At 38.2% G+C, this 24,950-nt stretch overlaps 1 protein-coding gene across 15 annotated transcripts in view; it reads left to right on the top strand.

The window, feature by feature from the left end:
* The window catches only part of LOC133520466 (E3 ubiquitin-protein ligase hyd), a 66,075-nt gene that overhangs the window by 5,512 nt on the left and 35,613 nt on the right, over positions 1 to 24,950 (top strand). For 9 of the 15 annotated variants that reach the window (XM_061854986.1, XM_061854978.1, XM_061854969.1 and 6 more), the window contains exons 2-21: positions 704 to 1,053; positions 2,475 to 2,629; positions 6,394 to 6,617; positions 7,227 to 7,393; positions 7,649 to 7,839; positions 11,293 to 11,443; positions 11,891 to 12,026; positions 12,501 to 12,658; positions 13,480 to 13,622; positions 13,920 to 14,082; positions 14,188 to 14,381; positions 17,799 to 17,984; positions 18,478 to 18,651; positions 21,674 to 21,862; positions 22,817 to 22,928; positions 23,139 to 23,246; positions 23,446 to 23,596; positions 23,680 to 23,835; positions 23,921 to 24,152; positions 24,306 to 24,371. In XM_061854986.1, coding sequence (XP_061710970.1) covers positions 704 to 1,053; positions 2,475 to 2,629; positions 6,394 to 6,617; positions 7,227 to 7,393; positions 7,649 to 7,839; positions 11,293 to 11,443; positions 11,891 to 12,026; positions 12,501 to 12,658; positions 13,480 to 13,622; positions 13,920 to 14,082; positions 14,188 to 14,381; positions 17,799 to 17,984; positions 18,478 to 18,651; positions 21,674 to 21,862; positions 22,817 to 22,928; positions 23,139 to 23,246; positions 23,446 to 23,596; positions 23,680 to 23,835; positions 23,921 to 24,152; positions 24,306 to 24,371 — 3,406 coding nt within the window. The remainder of the gene's footprint in view (positions 1 to 703; positions 1,054 to 2,474; positions 2,630 to 6,393; positions 6,618 to 7,226; positions 7,394 to 7,648; positions 7,840 to 11,292; positions 11,444 to 11,890; positions 12,027 to 12,500; positions 12,659 to 13,479; positions 13,623 to 13,919; positions 14,083 to 14,187; positions 14,382 to 17,798; positions 17,985 to 18,477; positions 18,652 to 21,673; positions 21,863 to 22,816; positions 22,929 to 23,138; positions 23,247 to 23,445; positions 23,597 to 23,679; positions 23,836 to 23,920; positions 24,153 to 24,305; positions 24,372 to 24,950) is intronic. The other 6 variants (XM_061855017.1, XM_061855000.1, XM_061854933.1 and 3 more) reach the window with 2 other exon arrangements.

The following is a 24,950-nucleotide window of genomic DNA, read 5'->3' as shown; positions in this document are numbered from 1 at the left end:
CCAATCTCAAGTCCTTTGTACCTTCTATTCAGGATCTATCTTAAAAAACACTATGCCAAATTTATCAGGTCAGACATTTTGCTTCCACTTGCCTACACTCGTAAAATTTATTTATTTTAAGCATAAGATCTCAAGTTAAAACCCAAAACATAGTATTATTACTAAAGGTTAAGATAAAACATTGTTCTGATTCAGACTTATTTAACACGTATTTTAGATGCTTAAGTTTCAGTTCAGTCTCAAGTCACTTACCGGCACCCACAGACATTAAGCAGAATATCAAAACTATGGAAAAAGACACATGCGATATTAAACAAAAAGCAATAATATAGAAAATCGTCATATGCAACCTGATGTACATTTTGTATCTTTGAAAATAAAAATGACTTATCAAAATACCGTTAGAAAGATAATGATTTATTACGTTTTGGTTGGATGTGTTTTTATTACAATTTCTCTTACCACTTCTATGGTGTCACAGGTCTATGATCATATCCGTTTTATGGTACTCAAATGTATGGCACAATTACCAATCTTGTATGTATATACTATTTTCAAAATTTTATGCTCATTTTATACATGTACAGTCAGATGCAGAGAGAGGTGACTCCCGCATAGACTGATTATATGCACGGGGGGTCACCTCTCTCTACATCTGACTGTACATATAAACATTGAAGTTAAATAAAAGTTACCATTACAGACTCAAAGAAGTAGCAGAGCGATGGAATCGGTACGGGACCGGCGCCGGTTCCTCGGCGCTGAGCTCGCTGCGCGGTGTGCGCGCCGTGGCCGCGGGCCCAGCACACATCGCCTGCCTACTCGAGGACGGAACCATATGCCGAGCTGCATTTTCTATTATACCTGACCGATTGGACTTAAGCAAAAATGACGCTAGCAAGAGCGGCGGAAATGGAGGCGGAGGCAGTGGGGGTGGTGGGACAAGTGGGGGAAAGCAAAGTGGCAGCGGTGGTGGTTGCGGATCAAGACAACAGCCTCGGACCAGAGCACGTATCATGAGGAATTCCATTCGCACGGCCACAAGCTCGCAAGGTATGCACTAAATAGTTAACAGCTGTGTATATTACGTTACAGTCCTGAAGACTTGCTATTATACCCAATGACCGATTATTAACCACCGTTTTTATTGAATTCCGTTAACTTCGAGGTATGGGCAAGTATGTTTAAGGAAACTAAATGGCATAGTTCATTTTCAAAAAACTTTTTTTTTTTATAAAAAGAAATTAATAGAATTGTTGTAACATGGGCATTACATTTAACTCAACCAAACAATTGAAAACTGAAAGATATCAATATAATTTCGAACATCGAGAACGTCCGAAGTAGTACTTAGTCTAAACACTACTCAATATGTAAACAGGCCCTAAGACAAATGTACACGCTAATGTAAGGGCCTTATCAGATAAAAATAAATTATTGTTTAATTTATTATTAAATAATTAAAGTTACTTAATTTAAGCTCAGGTGCACCCTTGAAATTAACGGAAACAGAAAATACACGGCGATTATAATGACTAAGATGAGTAAAGCGAAGCGCAAGGACACTACCTATCTTTTCTCGACGCTCTTCGTCGTTTTTTAGAACCCTCATAACCTGGGTTTGCATTATACCAGATAAACAAAAATCTCGCGATATTATGTCAATAGTGGACTTATTAAGCTTAAAAAAATTCAATTGCATAGGTCTCATACATTCATTTAAAAAAAAACCGATTTCGTCACTGACTCACTGTCACTGAAGATCAGGGTACTTCCTGAAATTTTAGGAAGCTGAAGTTTTGTATGTAGGATAATATTAGTATACAAACATCAAAAAAATTCAATAACTTGGAATTTATTGCCCCTAAGGGGGTCCAAAGGCGGGTTAAATTTTGTGCCTATGGGGATTCAGTAACTGCTGAACCGCTTTAGTTGAAATTTGGTATGTAGATAGTCTTTGTTATGGGGAAGGATATAGAATAGTTTTCAACCCCAAAATCACGCCTTAAGGGTGAAAACGGGGAGGAAAAAGGCGTTAGGCGGAAAAAGGGGTTGAAGTTTGTATGGGGAATTCATGTAAAATGTTGCCAAGACGAAACCATAAGGTACCTTTACCCATGGAACGTCACATATGCCCATATGTATAATCTTTAGTTGAAACTTACGGCTCTATGCGGAAGCTCCATTTTTACAATAGACTTGTCAATTTTAATTCCACCTTGTATATTTAAAAAAATGTGTATATATAATACCTATTTTAAAATAAGAAAATGTTTTATTTTATTGTTGTTTCAAATACTATGATATCGGTTTGCACATTGTAAAGGAAATGCGATCAAAATGGTATAAATATTCAAACTCAAGTAATGAATTTAAGAGATATTACTATATTCTCACGGATTTTTCAATATTTAATTTTAAAAAACGTTAGTATTTATTGGTTGTCATTATTATGCTTGAACTGGTTGGAACAGGGTCGACGAGCCGCGCTGCGGGCGTTATAATCGGCGCCTCGGGCTCGGGCCGCGTGGTGTCTGTGCCCGCGCCCTTCGTGCCCGAGGACCTGGTCACGCAGGCGCAGGTGGTTCTGCAGGGCAAGAGCCGAAACCTTATAGTTAGAGAATTACAGGTCAGTCTACATTACTTATACATATACAATGTGTCCCTAGCCATTGGACAAAGCTGAAATGTACATATGCATTAGGGTATTTAGAACCAGTGTACAAAGAAGTATCATAACAACCGGTGTAGCGGTTTCGAAGAAATTAACAAATTACCATTTTTTACTTTGGAGCAGCCTGTATGTCTTAGTAGCTCCTAAGGTTATATCCTCAAAGAATAGTATGGAACCTTCTTCGACCTTTTTGATTATCTTTTTTATTTATGACACTAATAAGCTTCTGACTTTTGAAAAATGTCATCATTATCAAATATTTCGAACAAATTGTCAAAAACACTGCCAAAGATTAACACAGTGTGTTTCTGTTTGTTGCCGATTATTGCAAAGAACTTTTGTTCGAATTTTTTTTTAAATCCTTTGTTCTAATCAAAAAAATATTAACGTCAGAACATTCCTGAGAAGTAACCCTACGTGGGATTTCAGGGTTTGTCTGGTTGGCTAAGGTCACCCTGTATAGTAGTCAGATATAAGAAGTAAGGAGATTTATAACGAAGCATAATTTTAATGAGTCTCGTTGTCTCCAACTGTCCCCCACCACATCATTGAGGGCGTGGCCAAACAACCAACTCACTCGCTGTGATTGGACAAACCGCGTGGAGTAAGAAACGAAAGCGGCGACACTATACCCTAATTCATAATTAAATTCCATCAAATCTACCAAGAAATGTCACTGTCACAATGAAATCTGTCAACGTCAGTATGACGGACCAGATGTCTCCAACCTTTTTGGAATTATAAACAATATTATTACGAACATAATAAAACCGTTTTTGTATGGAATACAGAAATTACGTCAAAATATGTGACCGAAACCCGGTTTCGGTCACTCCATTTTCTATACCTTTAATGAAACACTGCCAACTACAGAAATAAAAGGTTTTTGTTAAATGTGTCGCCTATACCTGGACTGTTAGATGTTTGTTACATATGTATATAAGTAAATATTTATTCACTATACGTACAAAATTACGCACTCACCCCCTTATTCATAAACGTGTACTAAAGTTACGATGCCGCTGATCATCGTTTGACCTTTTCCATCATACCAATACGTCGGAAAGGGACAAACGATGATCAGCGGCATCGTAACTTTAGTACACGTTTATGAATAAGGGGGTTAATCATTAAGCACTTATAATTTATACAGTACAAGCCTTACTCAGTTTGGGACTAGAGAATTTTTAAAACATGCTGGGTACGGTGACAGTTGTCACCTCCATACAATTTATAATCTTAAAATGCCAAATCTCGCAAAATTGTATTTAGATGACATCTGTTCTTTTATGATTACCCTTTCTGTTTGAAAAATACTATAAGTAACAGACGTCAGATGCCGAATGAAGTGACAACTTGACTTGACAAGTGAGTGTCATGGCCGCCATAAATCTATCATGGTAACCATAACGGCGTAAGTATTACACTATCCTGTAGTTGTCGTTTTCGAATTTACGTTTTAACCCTTTTCCAGGCCGCACCAATCTACAAGGTTTTCCCAAAAAATTCAAATATATGCCAATAAATCCAGCTTTGATGATTCATTTGAAGACAAGTCACATTTTCCGAAAGTGCAATCTAATTTGAACCTTAAATCGGATGGCTAAGGTTGAAATTCTATTGGCGCGTATGTGGTCGATAAATCGTACTATGCCTGGAAAAGGGTTAAGGTATACTAATAATACACACATCTTAAGACGATAATGTTATTGTATTAAAACGGAATACCAAATGTTGTTTATTAGACCTGAAAGTATTGCCATTTCAAAACGAACATTTCTACTTCAAAATAGTTTAAATTCAATATAAATTAATGGGACTGCCTTTTTAATAAGTCTGATTATTTGAACTAAGCATTTTAATGTTGTATTTCAAATTAGTAGTAAATTATTTACTTACGTGCATTCTTTCGCCAATAATATATTTACTATTTATGGAACGTTTCATTTTACTGGCAACACAGTGGTAGATTTGATGGAATTTAATTATGAATCAGAGAGGGGAACAAGTCGATAAAGTTACAACAGCTATCGATATTTTATATGCTCTGAACATTACCTTATTGTTTTGAAATTAAAACGTTTTGTTTAAGTAATAATTGCCATTGACTTAATTTATAATTTGACCTTATTTGGGAGCTGAGATGTTTTACTGATAAAATTAATACAAAACTTTTAATAAAAAAAGATGTACCATGATTCGAAAGCTTGTTTTATGCTAATCAAAACCTAATATATTTATTAAACCAATTTGGTTTAAATTTTAGTAACGATATTATTTACTCTTTGTTTAAATTGTTTACTTTGAACTTGCACTCGCCTTGATTGTACTTCTCAAAAGGGACTAAAAATCAGGGTTACATTAATAAAATAGTTACAATTGTATTTTAATGAACCTACTTTATTATTATACTCGTGTCGATTTAACTCCCTTCGGTCGTGTTTTAATTTATCGCTACTCGTTACGAATTTCCTATTTTTCGCACTTGTATCGTAAATAACTATTAGCCTTTGCGCCTTCAAAAGTTTGCCGCATTTTCTACAGTTCAATTAGAATGTGTAAGCCGCGGATGGACAGACAGACATATGGGGCAAAACTATAGTATCCTAGTTGTCTAGGGAACCCTAAAAAGGTGGAAAATTTGTTGTTAAGAAACATGGCATTCAATTTCTTACAACCGGTGGTTTACCTCTGCCTCTTTAGGTGTTTTATTTAGTAACTTTATTTATTGTAAATTACAATTATATATTTCTATTTTTTAATTATGTAATTCGCTAAAATTATTCGTGGATAAATTGGATAAAAGCATTTTCATTTTAAATATTTTAATTATATGTATTTCAGAAATTTACCTATTGAATAACATAGCTTCTTTATTGATTACCATGACACTTTAAAATTGCTCTATTAAAAACATTTTTGTATACAGTTGCTCAAACAGTGCTGCTCTTTAGCATTCACAAAGTTGGATTTTGCGACCTAGTGCTTTTTACCTTTCCAACTTTTTTACATTTATTTCTGACCGTAATCCATACGTCTACACCAAAGAGTTTGGATGTCCAAAAACTTTATATGTTTTTTTATTTCCCCATTACACGTTTATTACGTCCAAAAATTATTATTACACGATATAAATTAAATATTTATTTGTTATTATATAAATTAAATGTTATATAATACGATATTTCACATAAACTTTTTTTTGTTGGCTGAATGAAACTATCATTGCCACGTTGGCTGTCGTTAACAGAAAAATAAATAAATAAAACCGGCGTCCGCTATTTTCAGAATCTTCACTTAAAAATTAGTTGTATCAAAATTATTCAACTTAAATTGCAACTTGAGAGTGTTTTTGTATCAAATGTGTTGTGATTAATTTTTGTAATGTAAATCAACGCTGAACGTAGTGTTTAGTGATGAATTGCTGAAAATTCGTAATTGTTTGGTCTGTAATGTAAGTGTAATACTCACGTAACCAATATTTGTTTTGTTGTGATTTTTTCGCAAATGTGTTAAAAAACGACGAGTGTAAGTGTCCGTATTTACATGTCCCGTGTCTTCTCGGGACTCGTAAATAATGACACACTTTACACACTTGCATTGAAATGTACTTAATCCTTTCTGTCTAATCTTATGAGTATTCTCCTAAACCCAAACTTAAAATGGACCAAAATCAATGAGGTAGTTATAAAATGACTATGATATCGATATTGTTTTAGCGTACAAACCTTGACGTGAACTTGGCGGTGAACAACCTATTGTCTCGCGATGACGAGGAGGGCGAAGAGCCGGAGAGCGGCGAGGGCGGCGACGGCTACGTCCCCGAGGACCTCATCTCGCTGCTGGACGGCGGCTTCCACGCGGCGCAGCAGGACAACTCCGTCATCATCGACGCCGACGCGATGTTCTCCGAGGACATCTTCGGGTACGCGGCTATCAGAAGGTACACCCGCCACGCTCTGCTTTCCTCTCTCCGTCACGTCCTGCCTGTAACGTGTTAAACACCTAGCTCACGACCCGATCTATTGGCACGCTCATGCTTACGCCGATCCCGTTGTTTATTAAATTTCAGTCTTATTATTTTGCACGTAATTTCACTTTTGAGTTTTACCTTAGATATATAGTGTAGATGCAGCTGAAAGGGAGTCCCCACACTGATCGATGCGAAATCGGTTGAGGCCGCTCACATATCACCACTTATTGGATTTCGCCGTTAGAATATTTTGGCTAATATTCGATTCGCCGTTGGAACATTTTGATTGAGGAATACGGCACCATACTAGTCGCGTCCTATACCGAAACAGCAACGAAGGTTCAGTCGTAATGCATGGGCTCGACATAAGGCTCTTTTTGACCGAAAGCATCAATAAGGGGTGGTTGCACCAAATCGTCTTGTCACCATTCGCTAGTTTTGTTTGGGAAGTTCCATAATTGACAGCTGAGTAATGTTGATCAGTCGTCAATAATTGTGCTTGGTGCAATGGGTCCAAAGTAGGGACTCCCTTATTAGCTTTTTATAACACGATTTTTATATTATATGTTTAAAATGTAGTCGCAGTGGTGGTAACAACAGCGGGCGCGGGACGGTGAACCGCGAGAGCAGCAGCTCGACGCAGGAGCGGCCGTCCGAGTTCAGCCGGTGGCGCGACCGCCAGTACTTCGGGCCGCGCAGGTGGCTCGAGTCGGCGCTTCGCGACACCTCCTGGGATAAAGACAACAGTAATCATTTGCTTAATGAAACATTATTTTATTGCGACCCCATGTGGCCAACATGTAGGTTAAATTGTGTAACATTTGTATTTTTAGGTGTATGCTTCCAGTAAAGGTAGGAAGTTCTCAAATGGACTATATTATAAACCAACCGAATTGACTATTGAGAGAAAATGTGGCAATAATGCATTGAATAATTTATCACACTCCAATCTTTCTACTGCTGATGAAAAACCCAACTCCATTTTAAGTTTTTTTTTTTAGCTGAAAGCAAGAAAAAAGATTCTGCTATGGCTGCGTCTCCGCTTTGGGTGTCCGAGGAGTTAGAATACTGGGACAGCAACATCCGATTCACGCACATAGCCGCGACGTACAGCGAGCTCGTGGCCATCTCCACGCAGGGCCAACTCCACCAGTGGCGTTGGGCTGACGCACACCCTTACCAGCGCACAGACGTACGTTTTGTATCTTGTTATGTAGCTATTTTAGTCACTATTTCTTCCGACTGACGTCCACAAGGTCGATTTCGAATTGTCCCTTTATGCCCTTATTAACAACAGCCTGTGATTAATTTTGGCTGAGAATGAGACAAATTTATCGTACGTAACCTGAAGGTTGGTGACGAGAGTAAGTAATGTTTTGTATTCCTGATACAACTATACGATACCCAGATTAGATTAACTTTTAGTTGTTTAGAAGAATGTCATAACTTTCGCTTTATTGAATTATCAAATCATTGAGCATGGCGAGGGAATGTGAATTTGACAAAACAGCATATTTGTTTCTACTTATGAACAAATATAAATCAAATGTATTTTTTTTTTTAATAAGGTAAACCGTCTATTACTGGCAACCTTATACTAAAAAGGATTCCAAAGACGACGCCAGGTGTTTTTTTCTAGGAGCGTCGGGAAAAGGGGGGATAGGGGGGCGGGAAGAGCTGCCCTCCTCGGCGTTGGTTTATTTCAATTGTTGATTAATTGAATATAATTCTTATTTTAGCCATTTTAGTATAAGGTGGCCAGTAATGGAGGGTTTACGATATAAATAAATGTACAATATCTATTTCACTCAGTGATTTCACCACAATTCAATTAAATGTTATTCATTGTATGTTAAAAGTTTTTCTTTGCTATGCGAATTTCTTGCAATACATATTCGTATTTATATTTATGTAATGTATTTAAAACAAGGTTTTATTTAGTTTCATCTGTCCCCTTGTCTATCTGTGTGTCTGTCTGTCTGTAACCAAGTCATGCAAGTTAAATTTGAGCCACTTCCTGGATTTCAATGAAGCTGAAATTTAGCATACATATGTATGTTGGGTGTGGACAGTGTAATACTATGGTACCATCGAGCTGATCTGATGACGAAGACAGGAGGTGACCATTGTTGCTCTGTGATAAAACAACGCAACCTAATTGTATTTTGGAGTTGATAGAATTTTCTCTATGAGTATTAGTTGCCTGTGGAAAGAAAATTACAGTCGGCGAAAAGCTTGTTACAAAAATGTTTTTTTTTTTTTACAAATATCTATTTCAGGTTTGTATGGCAAACATTTTTTTACACAATACTAGCTGTAGCAGCTCCGTTTGTGTCATTCCTTCGCTCCTTTTTCAAGCTTTCTTTATGCCAAATTACTTCAAAATCGGTTCAGTAAATTAACCGTCAAAAGATGTAAGACTTATTTTGCATTTATGACATGGACGTGCATAGCACTTAGTTTTTTAAATAACGATGTAATCGAACAAAAACAATAAGGTTAATTTCTGAATTATTACGATGTAACCATGTACAATAAACTTTTTTCAAATAATTATTTATAAAAGTTGCATTTTATTATTTTCGTACTACGCGATTGCGAAGTCTATTGATACATATATGTTTAACGCAATGCCATTGAGTCTATTGTAATTATATGCGACTGACACTGCTTATATGTTCATCATAATAAATAAGATTTATAAGTAGTCACTATCTGTTGTTTAGTTAGATCTAATTTCGTATACTAACGTGTCAAGCCTCGTATACAGAATTTGATTTCTTTCATTTTGTACCTTTTGATAATGACAATCAATATGAAAGCCGTTAGGATTCTCTTAGTATTGTTACTGTTATCGAACAGTACCCCTAGTGTAAATATTTTCGACAGCGAAACGTGACGTACGCGTTTGCGTTAAGTGTCATTTTGTATGAGATTTTTGACTTTCCAAAACGTCCCGCTTGGCGCGCTGTTCAAAAACCCATACAAAATGAGACTTAACGCAAACGCGTACGTGACGTTTCGAAATCGAAATTATTTACACTAGGGGTACAGGTTCTTACTGACAAATGAGCTTTTATTGGTTTGAATTCTAGTTTTTGTAATTTATTTGTTTTAATTATATATTTTTTCAAATATTTACACGGCATTACAGCATATGCCAATACACCGAATAATTAGACTACACAAATACAAAACATATATTAAAAAAATGTAATGAAATAAAAACAATGTCTTGTTTATCATAAACTCGAGGCTCACGGCAGAAATTCTTCAATAGTTTGCTTGTGTAGTTTGTTCTTTCGTTATCACTGTAACAAATTTAAGTAATGCTTTTCAAATTTGACAATTAATGTTTGAAATAAAATTTTCATCACACTTGCTCGATAAAGATCTTATTTCATACAGGTGTGCTGAAAGACAAAGGCCTATTTTGTTCCCTAGGGAGTTATAGCTTTTTTTATACCACAACGGTGGCAAGCAAGCATACGGCCCGCCTTATGGTAAGCAGTCACCGTAGCCTATGGACGCTTGCAACTCCAGAGGTGTTACATGCGCGTTGCCGACCCTTTAAAAATCTGTACACTCCTTTTTTGAAGAACCTCATAGCTTTTTTTAATTATATCACTTATTCATAAACACAAAAGTAGCATAAATGAGTTTTACTTTTAAAATACTGACGTTTATAATTTAATATTTTTGTTAATGTTTAAAATTATTTAATTTGTTTAATTTAACAGCCGTTAAAATATTTTTACATAATTTTCAATCGCGGCTGAATGCCGAATAGGTCTGTGCCTTCGATGCCTCACCTGCCAAAAAATTACAAAATGGCGGACGTATGTTTGATATGTCACCGTATTTAAGAATTATGTCGCTTAAAATTTAGTTATTTCTTCGCAAGTGTGATGAAAAACATTATGTTTGACTCCGGGGGTAAGAATATTGCAAACTCGGGTCTTTAATTCCCTCCTGCCTGCGGCTGTCGGGAATTACCGCCCTCGTGTCCAAAATTTCACTTACCCCTCTCGTTGCACAATGTACTATTATAAATCGCAAACACATACACATAGCGGAAAAATAAACCATAGATTACAGAAAACAACCTGTTAGTTCGGACTTATTCCAAAAACCGTTTGTAGGAAGCAATTGGCAATCTTTACTCCTATAATGCTACAACAATCATTGCACCGCGAGTAAATTAATGAATCTCACGAGGAAGGAGTATCTCTGCTTAACACGTTCCCTGTCCTGTATGTCAATTTGGATACCAAAACTGTGTTACCCGGAGTCCATGTATCCAAAAGGACACATGATTATATGGGAATGGAAGTAAAAAAGCACACTTACAACATATCACAATTCTTATAAACCCAAAAATACATTATAAATATAACAAGTACTGAAGTGAACTTGGGGAGCAAATTTTACCCTTGCTATGGAACAGGGAACGTGTCATGGAGATTGTCAGAGCTGATTTAGCGATTTTGTTTCTACGCAGGTTAATTGATCATAATCTTGTTACATAAAAAGGTGATTCTTTGTACCTATTTCGATTTAACAGTCTTCACCAAATTTACCAGGCCAAATGCAATAGTAATAAAAATAAATATTTAAAATAATGCATATTTGTTGGTGGTTGAAGGCGTCTGGTGCGGGATGCGCGTATCACCCTCGTTCCAACTGGCTCGGACTGGCGGCCGGCGAGCGCGTGGTCAGCGTCGGAGCGGCCGGCATCCGCGTGTCCGTGCTCTCCGACACCGGCAGGATCGCCACCTTCCTCGATGAATCCATCGGTATTTAACTCTGCCATTTTTGTTTCAAGATGTCTTTATTTACATCCTGTTCAAAAACTTTGTATAGCCTGCTCAAACAAAGGTTGTATCTTCTGTTCCTGAAAGTTAAGAATACTTTTTGGGTGTGATTTATGTCGGTGAAAACCCTCCTCTGTTTGTAGTTATAAATAAATAAATAAAAATAATTATTATAGGACATTATTACACAAATTGACTAAGTCAGTAACACAGTAATGATAACAAAATTGTGATTATTTGTTTTGACGATGTTCTTAACTTTAGGAAACAGAAAATACAAATGTCTTTATTATCCAGCAACTGAAACCAACATTTATATTCCTATCAACTAAGCCCAAAAATAAATGATCCTATGCAAATAACACTGTCAATGTTGCGTTTATATATTTCAATTTATAAAAATGTATATATTATAATAATTCCTTGCAGCGCATGCACTAGGCGCATCACGCTTAGAACATCCTCTACAAACATTCTCGGAGTTTGGCTCCGACAGGGCTATATCACTGCACGTGTGCTCACTGTACACTGTCGCTAGACTGGAATCAGGAGCGCTTTATTGGTGGTAAGTACAATGCATGTTTGACGAATAGCCACAAAGGCGCACGCCTAAAGACCGGCCTACAGGAACATGATGGGACGTTAAGTGCCTAAAAACGTCAATGTAGCTTGGTACTTTATTTATAGTATGTATTAAGGTAAAAAAATCAGACTACCTTTATGGAAAAAGAGTTAAACTATTAATTCACAATAAAAATGCATCAGATTCAGACAGGTTTTTTGCGTGTTGGGGTGTACGATAATTACCTCCAACATGTAACAATGATGACTGATGCCGTAACAAACAGCTGTTTCGGAATGATGAACATCGCATAGTAATATTATTGTCTTAGCCTCAATGATGAACAATATTATAGTTCATGTTATTCACGATGACGCCGCGCATATTTGTCAAATCTAACCTTTAATAAGGCATTACGAGTCAAGGGACGCCACATCGTGAATGACACTCCTTATATGGTAATGTGATTGTTAACAGGGGGGTCCTGCCCCTGGGCCAGCGCGCCCGTCTGTGGGAGAAGCACCGAGCGCGGTCCCGTAAGCAGCGCGGACACTCGTCCGCGACGCCGCAGGACCTGCAGGCTGGACAAAGCGTTACCATGAAGAACGCACCCATGTACCAACCTGGGGCCGTTGGTCAGTACTCTCTACTACTGCAACTTCAGCAGCTAAACTAGTTAAGGCCAGAGCACACCGGCTGCGTGTGCGTAGATGTGCGCGTGCGCCAATATGTTTAAGCCGCGCACGCACACGTCACGCAAGCGGTGTGCCGCCTCTCATAAGGATTTGTATATTACAACGCGCACGTGCACGTTTACGCACACGCACCCGGTGTGCACAGGCTTTAACTGACGTGCGCGGCTAAAACCCAAAAGCCTTTGTGCATTTTGACAAGGTTCTCAATGACGTGCCGTTGTGTGTTGTTGCGTGGCGTTACAACTTATTTATAGTACATTACGATACAAGTGCGAAAAATAGTAAATACGAAACGAGTGGCGAAAAATTCAAACACGACCGAAGGGTACCTATTCGCACATGTATCGTACAACGTTTTACAGTACATATGACCCTTTAAATTTTCCACATAGTTACGTAATGTGCTAGTTATCCCACAAGTGCGGTAAAGTACTGTAATAGTACATTACGATACAAGTGCGAAAAATAGGAAATTCGAAACGAGTGGTGATAAATTAAAACACGACCGAAGGGAGTGTTTTAAATTGACACGAGTTGCGAATTACCTATTCGCACATGTATCGTACAACGGTTTACAGTACATATGGCCTTTTAGATTTTTGACACAGTAACGTAATATGCTAATTTGCGCACAAGTGCGGTAAGGTAGCATCATATGTACTGTAAAATTATTGACAATCATGGCAAATTTGATGAAATATTTGTATACCTATGAATACTTATGTTAACATTTGAAATGATAACATTTATTTCCATTTTAGGGTTTAATATGTCAACGGGAGTACCTAAAGTTGGTGTGCTTCAAAATGCTGCCTGGAATATCTCTGATACTTGTCGGTTTAAACTGTTGCCCCCGCCGCAACCAGATCGCTCGCTTTCAGACAAGGATAAGAGAGATTTACAAGTAAGTTGCGATGAATCTATGAATGAAATAACAAACAAATATGCGTTCAAAATTGAATTCGGTTTAGGTTACCATGTTCTTGAAACATACGGCCCAGATGACAGTTGATTGTCTACGATGTTCTGCACCGATTTTCACTAAACACTTTAAAAAGTTGTCAAAAAAAGGAATCAAAGTGATCCATTAAGAAGCTACGCCACAGATACATCAACTTTGTGTTGGGATTAATAATGAGATTAATTTTCTTGCTGTTCTTGTTGTCCATAGCAGTGATTGTTAAAACCTTTGTTTATACAGAACCAGTCACCGCTAACAGTGTCATCAGTGAAAGCCTCATCATCCAGCAGTGCCAGTAAGGACGCAGGCAAGGACAGTAACAAGGACATGGCAGACCGGCTCGACATGCCGCCGCCGCCCAGTCCGGCCTCGTCCACTTGCAGTGATACTAGCACCTCGCATAGTAAGGAGACCATTTTATTAGAGTGTTACTTATCTAACGCTACTCAAGCTAAGACATCAATTAATGTGTAATATTATATGACAATGACAATCAACGTGTTTACAGAGCGTGCCAAACGCGTGACTTTCCGTGGAGAGGAGGGTTCATCGAATGACGGGTCTAAACGCGACGAGGAGGAATGGCCGCTGAAGGAGGTCGTGTTCCTTGAGGACGTCAAGAGCGTGCCGCTCGGACGCGTCCTAAAGGTTGACGGCGCCTACGCGGCCGTTCGGTTCCCGGTTGTTGGCAAAGACGGCAAGGTAACTAACTTATTTTTCTCTAATAGGCCGCATTTACACCTGTAAGTTACTTTCGTAATATTTATATAACTTACTTACGGTTGCATTTACACTTAAAATAAACTTACAGTAAAAAATGCTTACGTAAATTTTGTGTTTAAACTTACATATATTATTACACGCCCATTTACATATGCTTACTAAATCAATAATAAAAATGTCTACGCATAGTCGCCACGTACAAGCGGCTGCTGCTTATATAATTTTATGTAATAAAAGGCGAAACCAAAAGAATGCTGAAAGAAAATGCTGGGTAAATCTTTGGCTAGTAATAAGAATGGCACGAGGTGCGTTTGAAAATCTTTTGAAGGAATTGAGAATGGAAAACCGAGCCAAATTTTTCAATATTAGAAGAAATCATGCTACAAATTTTTGATTTATTTTGGAAAAAGCTACACCAGTCATTAAAAGAAAACGATATACATTTTCGACAGGCAATTTCACCACCTGAGATTTTGTATTCTATATTTTGGCAGTCCCACAGTATGGGACGTGCTTCAAAAGCGGTAATTAAAGTTTCTACCTCGTCTGGTGACCAGGTCTTGTTTTTTTTTTTTTTGTTTAGAGGACATTGTTTTGGTGTAAGTTCTCAACTTATTAATTTAGTTCGATAAGCTGTGAGTCGCTTCCATAAACAAACACGAACGTGTTTAGACTTGTAATTTCCCAACTTACGAAAGCAGTAAAAAAGCTTACTGTATAAGCTACTTACAACAAGTGTTTACACTTGAAAATTTATCGTCAATGACTTACGTAAGTAAAACTTGCAGTTGTAAAGGCGGCCATATGCTTGCAAATGTTCACCTTATTGTAGCAAAAATATTACAGGAAGTTCTTCATTATGGTCAAGCTCAAAAAAAAAAAAACCATTATTCGTCTGACAAAATCGATACTCATCCACAAATTGCCATTTCCCAGACTCTGCAAGTACTTTATAAGCTATCCCAAGCACACGCAGGATAATACAGTTAAATTATCATCTTATTCAAATTACGATTGCATTAATATTGTGTATAAGCGCTGGAAGTAATTAAATTCGGAATAAGGAAATATGTGGGCCTGTATACCAATTTATGCTCAATTAAATTTTGTATAGTATCGGTTTTGCATAATAAAGCTGAATAATACTTATTTCTTACACAATTAGTCAAACATTATTCAGCTTAAAGCATTTGTATTTACTAAAAGCTGCAAAATAGAGCCATTAGCTGTGTACATTCTGTATTGTGGAATATTAAACAGACAATATTAAGAAAAAATGGATAGTGGTTACTAAATGCTGATAAGAAGCGTCCGTGGAGACTTTTGACTGTTATAGTTTCTGTTTTAATGCTAGTTTTTGAATAAAGGTCGACGCTATTACTGGAAGCTGTAATGAAATCCACATCTTATTAATATGGCTTTTTATAGACAACGTTTGAATAATATTAATTAGTACACATTTACTATCTTTTCTTGCTAAAAGCTGCAAAATGACGCATTGAGAAGTTTTATACAAACTACTCCTTAACAACAAGTGCGCGGTGGTAATTTATTTAATTTAAGGTGGTTCTCCTTATGAAAATTTCATACAATTTTATTCATTTAAGTAAAACATATTCATTTGTCTGCGCAAGATAAAAAATAATAACTAGTTATTGCAGAATATTATTGAAAAATCCATTTAATAATTGAGAAGATTTTGGTTCTAGTTTGCTTGTGTGAGTGATCTTTACACTATCCATGTAAACCAAGATGGCGAGGTTAAGTTGAATCATAGCCAACAAAGATGTCACTTTAACACAGGTAACCAAACTGAGCAGTACCAAATTTTCTCGATTACCACCTATCGAGAAAATTTGGTACTGCTCAGTTTGGATGAATAAGGTAAGGATATGTAATTCACAAAATATATTATACTGGTTGGAGTTTCAGATGGAACACACCTTTATTGTACTTGAAGCATAAGGACCCTTCTGTGATGGAAAGCTACATATTTTGGAGACATTTTTTGGCATCAAGTTTGAATATGCTAGTATTCTGAGCTGGAAGAACCCAAAAAGATTAGGATCCGTGAGACTCGGGTCTTCGATATTTTTTTAAAAGCTCTTTTCAACAAGCTCCTTTGTGGCGTGAAGAAACGCATTGTAGAAAGTATGCACCTATACGTGAATCTTCCTCGCGTTATCCCGGCATTTTGCCACGGCTCATGGGAGCCTGGGGGCTGCATGACAGCTAATCCCAAGATTTGGCGTAGGCACTAGTTTTTACGAAAGCGACTGCCATCTGACCTTCCTACCCAGTGGGTAAACTAGGCCTGGTTGGAATTAGTGCGGTTTCCTCACGATGTTTTTCTTCACCGAAAAGCGACTGGTAAATATCAAATGATTCAAAATGACCTGAAAAACCAATGTTTATTCATTTATAAAACGAATTTTATCGTCGCTTAACTTGTTAAAATACATTTTTCATCAGTAAAACATCTTCACACCGCAAAATAAAATACAAATTGAAAAGGAGTGGATTAGTGGAATACCTACATTTACTTTTTAAAAAGTGCATTGTGCAGTGCATCTGGGAGAATCAACTTTTTAGCGTCACTCGTTGCCATGGTTACGATTAGTTGTCCAGGGGACAAAAGTTCATTAAAATACTGATTTTATGGTACTTAAATGTATTAAACTTGCGTTTTTGTGGTCGTTTTAACCAATGTCGATAATGGGCCCCCTACTAAGCATGTTAATAGAACGGCATACAACGTCTCTTCAAACAAACTGTGCCACTGTTGTCCCTTGGACAACGGGACAGGATAACAAAACAAAAAAAGTTGATTCACCCACCTTCTACTCTGAGCTGCAAATTGGCACGCGAAATCAGGGCATCTCTGTAGATTGATTGGCGAAATCGGAGGCTTACACACAAAGTATAAGGCTTCGAAATACAGGCGAATGGTGCGGAGCTATCGGAAACTGTGGGAAAGGGTGGTATTCCATCTGTCCAATATCTTGCTTCAACGTGTATTTGCGTCTCACGTTTTGCTCAATGACAAAGTGAGACGCAGTGCATATAGGTTAAAGATCGTGGACAAGACTCGATACGTGCCTTAAAACACGTTGAAGTGTTTTTTTTATTTTATTATTGCTATACGCCTACAGGAATATACGGTAATATTCTACTTAAAATGAAACTTAATTTCCAGCCTAGATATTTCTCGATTACCCGGGAATTCTAGTGACTCAGTTTTAAATTTCCCAGGATTGAGTCGATATCAGTGATTTTGCATGCCCTAATGCCAGTGTGTTGTCCTCATTGACCTTTATTTATATGAAAGCCTTTAAAAAAATATCGATCTTTCGTTCTTACGGTAGTTAACGTAAACGTGTTTACATATTTAAACAGGAGGTGGTTCCATCAGCGCCTGAAGACTGGACGGCTTTACTTCAAGACTGCCGTTTAGTGCGTAAAGATGACTTGGTGGCCGTGAAGTGGGGCTCCGGCACGGCAGGCCCTCGCGGTCCTGACTGCCTACAGCGCTCGCCTAGGAAGATAGCCCTTCCGGCTGACGTCCAAGTCATTTCTATTGCTGTAAGTATCTCCCCATATAATAAGAGGGGGCCAACCCAAAATTTTAGTTTTTTTTATATTGAATTATTACACATTTTAATCAAAGGCAAATGTCGTGACAAAAATCAGAAAATAGACTATATTTGCAGACTCCAACGAAAACCTTATAAAGTTTAATAAAAATATGCTAAAGTGTTAACTGTAAAAAAATAACAATTCTAAAATTTGGAAATAAGACATGGCTTTTGCACGAGCTTTAAAACACAATCATTATTTTCTATAATAAATGATCAATATCAAAACGGAGGACCTGATTAAACGGCTTATATTTATCTATGAAAGAAAACATATATAATATTTTTAATATGAACCTGTTATAATTTCTGAAACACAAAGTTAACTGACTTTAATGGAATCACCCTTATACATACAAAAGTTATATCGAGTGAATCATTAATCATTACTGCTAGTGGGATCTTCGATCAAGGCCATAAATTGACCGATATTTGATTAGGTGGACGGGCGCGGCGTTCACGCCGTAGTCCGCCGGCCGGGCGGAGCGCTCGCCTACGCCGTGTACGCAGTAGGCGCCACGCGCGCGCTCACCGACAGCGCCTTCCCCACTGACCACGGGGCCCTCCTTGGCCACTCAAACGGACAAGCGATTCAACTCGCCACCGCTGCTGAGGTAAATACGAGACTAGCCTATACACCCAGCTGCAACAGTGCAGCGTTACGTTATGAATTAATTCCATTCATAATTTTTCCAAGCAATTTTACATACATCTTAATTTTTCTTTTTCATTTGACTTATAGCAAAACGAATCTTTAGCTCTGTGAACAAGATAGATCATTAAAATAGGTTTTTGAAGATGATCGCTTTTAGGACAGACTGGTAAGGTCCTCCGGAGTGGGATTATGCTTATGTGCAGTCTATTCTTACGGTTCTTTTATTTACATATTGGAAAAGGTTTATTAGAAATATAAGCTATAGGTATGTACGTCAGCGACCAAACTATACCGTAGATTTTTTGTATGTCTGTAGGTATGCTCCCACAAAACTCCGTCATTTCTGAACTGTCCTTCTTCCTTGCGTTGTCCCGGCAGTTTGCCACGGCTCATGGGAGCCTGGGGTCAGCTTGACAACTAATCCCAAGATTTGGCGTAGGCAGTAATTTTCACGAAAGCGACTGCCATCTGACCTTCCAACCCAGAGGGTAAAACTAGGCCTTGTTGGGATTAGTCCGGTTTCCTCACGATGTTTTCCTTCACCGAAAAGCGTCTGTTAAATATCAAATGATATTTCGTACATAAGTTCCGAAAATCTCATTGGTATGAACTGGGGTTTGAACTTGCGACCTTCGGATTGCAAGTCGCACGCTCTTACCGCTAAGCCACCAGAGCCCATATCCGTCATTTCTCAACCGATTTAGAAAAATATTTTTTTGCATGCAATCATATACTTTCAAGTTGGTTCCATTGTTGTCAGAGACGAGTTCTGATGTTTGAATCCATGAGGAATTAAGGGAACTTCTCAGATCTTATTGGCATACATCAAATTTTGTATTTTCCTCAGCAAATCAAGCATTTGCTCTAAAAAAGTACCATTTGATGAAGTGAACCTGTTGATGAAGACCAGAACGGTATTCTTCAATAATGACTCTCATTTCACGTTTGGCCATACTTGTTTTGTTCGTTAAGTTTGTTAAGGACAACGACACATTTTTGTCAAGGTCCAGTTTTGATAATGAGTTCCATGAGGAATTGAGGGAACTCCTCAAATCTTGATGGGTTCAGATCCAGACCATGAAATCTGAAACGTACCCGAAGCGGAAAACATTTTAGTGACACGACGTTTTGGCCAGAATGAAACAAGTCCTGCAGAGTGCTGCATCACTCAGAAAACTTAAGACTAATAATGTAAAAATAAAATTAACTTAAAAAAGAAAAGCCGATTTAATTAGAAGGTTTAATAAGATATTACCCCTTTTATATATGCGCTAGGAACAAAGGGCCGTGAACACTACACCGCGATCACTCTAATTACGTCTTATATAGAGTGAAAGAGGAAGATGCCCCCAATTTAAGAACTTCGGTGTTCGCGGTAGGCCCTCTGACATGTTTGAAGTCGTTCGATTCGTTTTATGACTGGTAACCCACGACGTGCATAGACAAATTAAGGAATACATTTGAGTCAGTTGTGACTTGTGAATCAAAAATTGTACTTACGTAAATTTATTTGCATTTTGGGCATATCAAAATGGATTCCGATCCAAGTACTTCAGGATTCAATGACCGCCTTTCCTTATCTCCCCCAACGAAACTACCACGCCCTTTTATCGGAGACGGACATCAATTAATAGTTTAAAAAACACTAGAAAAACACGCTTTTTATGGTGTAGGGTGCATGGTGGTTTGTTATAACCTCGAAACCTGATCTTGTTCAAAGTCCATTACGTGAACTTTGTCACAAGTGCAAACACGACTATGATACGATATTCCATCATGGAATGCCAGTCCCTATCTTCCGGCTTCATCATCAGACCTTGAAACCTAATCGTGGTCAAAGTTCATTACAAGACTTTATTAATAAATTCAAACACAGCTATGATACGATGTTCCATCAAGAAGTTCCAGTTCATTTCTTCTGGCTCCATCATCAGATCAGTTTGATAGTACCATATTATTGTATTGTCATCAGAACTACATACAGCTGCCAATTTTCATGACGCTACGATCCTTGGAAGATGGTTAAATTAGTTACCTTAGATTCCATTAAATAGTTAGTTACATACAGGTCGACCTAATAAAAGCGTGTTAAAAAACATGGTATTAAAGGCATATAAACACCAATGTCATTATTTTTTATATTTCGCCAATTAGTCCATTGTGAATACAAATATGTGTGATCATTGATAAATCGTTTTTGAGTTACTTCATTTCTTACATTTATTTTTAAGTTTTCTGCGAACTCTTACTGTGAGATCCCCCGAGTTGACTGCAAGTGCCATACCTACTAATATACCGACGAGTTATCGATACAGTCATATGCACGTTTTGTCAAGCCCTAGCTTAAAATAACAGTATAGGTTTTTACACAAAATATTCTAAATACTTGACTAATATGATGAAATATTAACAAACAATTGAAGAAAAACTTATAATTAACTGTATAAACCGGCTTTTTACACTTTTTATGCTGTTAATTTGACGAAATACCGTTAAGAAAACTTCGCTCAGAATATCATAATTACCTGTGAAATGAGTATTTACCTGGGTTTTTTGGCCCTGAAACACTACAACCCGGAACACAACATGACACCATCTTCACTAAATTACTTAATATAGATTTTTCTTTTTGATTCTCTTATATTTTTCACGTCTAAAAATATGGCAATATGATCTTGACCGCCTCGGCCGACTTGGAACTCAAAAATGGTTACGTTTTCTCATATATGTAGTCTGCCTCTTTCGCACTCATGGTTTGTTCATATACGTGATGGCTTCCCTTTAGCACACTTCATCTGTCTGTCAAGCGAAGCGTTTGACATGTCACTGGTATAGGATGACCCTATCTATATCTTAGTCATGTGTGAGTGCGATTTATGGTAGCCAGTGGCTATTTTTAATAAACAGCCGTTGAAATACAGGGCTACGATTATAATGAACACTATTACAAGCCTTGTTTTACGAGCAAGTTTGCTATGCAGGGCAGCGAACCGGTGGTGATGATGCTGGACGGCAACGGCGCGCTGTACCCGATCGCGCGCGACTGTGTGGGCATGGTGCGCGAGCCGCCGCCGCTCAACCTGCCGCCGGCGCGCGCTCTGGCCGCACACGCGCTGCCGCTCTACCCGCACGGCACGCATCACACACATCACACAGCACTAAAATCACAGGTATGCTATGTACGTTTTACATTACTCAGAAAGAATATATTTGGCAAAGTAAGGTCGTGTTTGATTTTCAGTTAAAGGATGTCTAAATCTAAGCGCTATCCCAGTTGCATCGTTAATAGTATGTAGTCCGCCTTAGCAATCGTAATTCCAAGAATAAGCAGCCTCTAATTATTGCGAAAGAGGTTGTCATATGATATCCAACACAGAGGAGAAACTAGGCCTTGTAAGCGCGCTTATGACGTTTATATTATAATACTACCACAATTTGTTCCGTCCAAATCGCGCCCATGATGCCGGCAGTCAATGACGTGCGAGCGGAACAGCAATATAATTTTGCGCGTGCAATAGAGATAGAAACAGGCGGGTCAATGTACGAAATTCTTCATGGTAAGCGTCCTTCTTTAGGCTACGAACGCACGAAGATACAATAAAGTGAAATCTGAATTCAAAATCTCAATTTTAACTAAGTACGTATTTTGTTTTCTTTTAATGGACAAGCCTTACTGTCCTAGGGCCCATTTCTTGGACGGTATTAGTATGGAAGGTAGAAGCAAGGAACAGAAACTCCTTAGGCACAATTGTCGCAAGTGTCCAGCTGTCAGCTATAAATAATAGTTCCAAATCTCTCCAGAGTAGCGCTAGAGTAGCTAAGAACCTAGGCGGTATTGACGGAGTGAAGTGTGCTGTCTATGATTTGATTTTTTTCTCAAGTATTCTAGGTATTGTAGCTCCACCTATTTATGGTTTTTTTTCGGACACTTTTTGGTATATGGAGATTTTGTTCCTTGCCTCTACCTTCCATAGGTATTAGTATTAGTGTTAATATTATTAGTGTGTGGTCATGGTAACCCATACGACTTGACAGTTGGTGGACTAATAATATTAGTCCAATACCGTTCGAGAAATAGGCCGCTGGTCCTAGCCATAACCAACTACTTCCAACAATAATTATAGGTGGCGCTTATTATTTTGGTACCGGAGCCACAACTGATGATGCCGCGTGTATTACGTTGCGATCTTGATGGAATTCGTCAACTACTGCACCAGTTGGAATCAGACGTCACCAGTAAGTCATATTTTACTTTTAGACTTATTTCTCAAAATTAGATCGATTCCGAAAGAAAGATATGCACAACCTTTTGTCTTGCATTTAAGTCAAGCACTTAGCATTATTGTTAGCTTTAGAAAAGTATAACAGCATAATGTACCGACATAGTCGTGCTACTATAAATTTGCACTCACAATCCAATTATAATGTACGTACCATTTTTTACAGAGCAACAAGTTTTATCTATATTGCAAGAGCGTTGCGATGGCAATAGGAACATACTACACGCATGCGTTCATATGTGTGCGCCTACATCAAACAAGGAACCTGATATAGGTAAGTACTTTAACCGCAAGAAATAATCATTGAAGTTAGGTACATTAATCCGTCTACAATGTAAATGAAACCATTGTGAAACGAAAGCTACCATACCATATACAAATGTTTATTTTCCGGTACACAAACTGTAGACGACTTATATATTTTTCTATGTACCTATTGTTAGAAAAACATTGTAATCTATGTGTGTTTTTAGTCGAAAATGCTACGACTTTACCTAACCTGTCAGGGGGCACCGTTGGAATTAACCCTAGTGCAGATGAAGCCGTTCCGGCGCTATCCTGGCCCCCTGAAACCTTTGAAGCCTCAGGTGATGAGGATAGCCTTATGGGACTCACAGGCAATGGGTGAGTGCATCTCGTATCAACAATATATTTATGCAATATTGTAAATTTTTAGTACTGTACCTTGGTGAAAAGTAATGTGACAGTAATTTTTACAGAAAGATGCAAGGAGGTGGCAACAATGGAGGAGGAATAGTCAGTGCCGACCCTGCCGAGCGCCGCGGCAATGCGCTCCTGGCACTACGCGCTATGTGCGACAGTCCTGCGTTACAGCCGTACCTCATGCAGCTGCTGTCTGCCACGTGAGTGCTTTTCAAATATTGCATTACTTATCGTCGGCTTAACGAACATGAACCCAATATGTTTATAATGCGCATGTCCTCGCAGAGATGGCATGGGACAGACGCCCCTGATGGCTGCAGTAGCGGAGCGGGCATACCGCGCCGCGGTGGTGCTACTGGATGCGATCCGTTCGTGCGCCGACGGCGAAGCGGACGACGCGCAGCGCGCGGCAGCCATCTTCCCGCCCAACGCACACCCCGACCACTCGCCGCTCCTCGTGCTGTGCTGCAATGACACTTGCAGTTTCACGTGGACGGGGCAAGAACACATTAATCAGGTAACAACCTTTTTTTTGCACCCCTACGTTGTAAAGGGTTCCTTAACTGTAAAGGTTAACGGAACCCATGGGTGAGCTTCGTTAATCTGTCTTCTAGTGCTGGTACGTGATCATTTGTGCTATTGATGTAAAACTCTTTTATTTTCTTCTCAGGACATTTTTGAATGTAAAACATGTGGACTGACCGGATCTCTATGCTGCTGCACCGAGTGCGCTAAGGTAATGTTTATCCTCCACGCCACGCTGCAATGCTTTACATTTGGTAATAGGGCACCGCATTCTTAATCTGGTGATAGTAGGCACGGCTTTGCGAGTAAAAACAACTAATAATTGCAGTATTGGAACCACTGAGTCAGTTCTGAGAGCATAGCACTTATGATATTTACTGCATCTGAGTTTGGAGTTGTAACTGATCAAAAAAATGATACCAAAACTTCGTGTACAACTTTTAAAATAACCCTACGTTCCTGATTGATAAAGTATGCAGTTTAAGCTATTTTGTTATTAGCTACTTGTGTCTCTTTAGCAAATCCAATGAATGTGTCTAAAACAGACTGCTTAATGGTTCCACTGCTTTTTAAATTCATCAGAATATGGCTTGGTACTATTTTGTTAATTTTTACCCGCGACGAAATGGAGATACGTGTGTGTCTCGGATAAGAGGCTGTTTGCGGATTTGATTGTTTGGGCACAGTGCACACAATGAATGTTTAGTTCCAGTTTTCTATAAAGGGATTGTGATACCTCAGTGATAGTTCTCAGTTTTTAAATATAGGTTGGTGGTTGGTACGTACCAAA

This window comes from Cydia pomonella, chromosome 1 (assembly GCF_033807575.1).
Source record: "Cydia pomonella isolate Wapato2018A chromosome 1, ilCydPomo1, whole genome shotgun sequence".
Lineage (NCBI taxonomy): Eukaryota > Metazoa > Arthropoda > Insecta > Lepidoptera > Tortricidae > Cydia > Cydia pomonella.
Note: the sequence above shows the minus strand (reverse complement) of the source record. Positions and strands in the feature narration are given on the sequence as shown.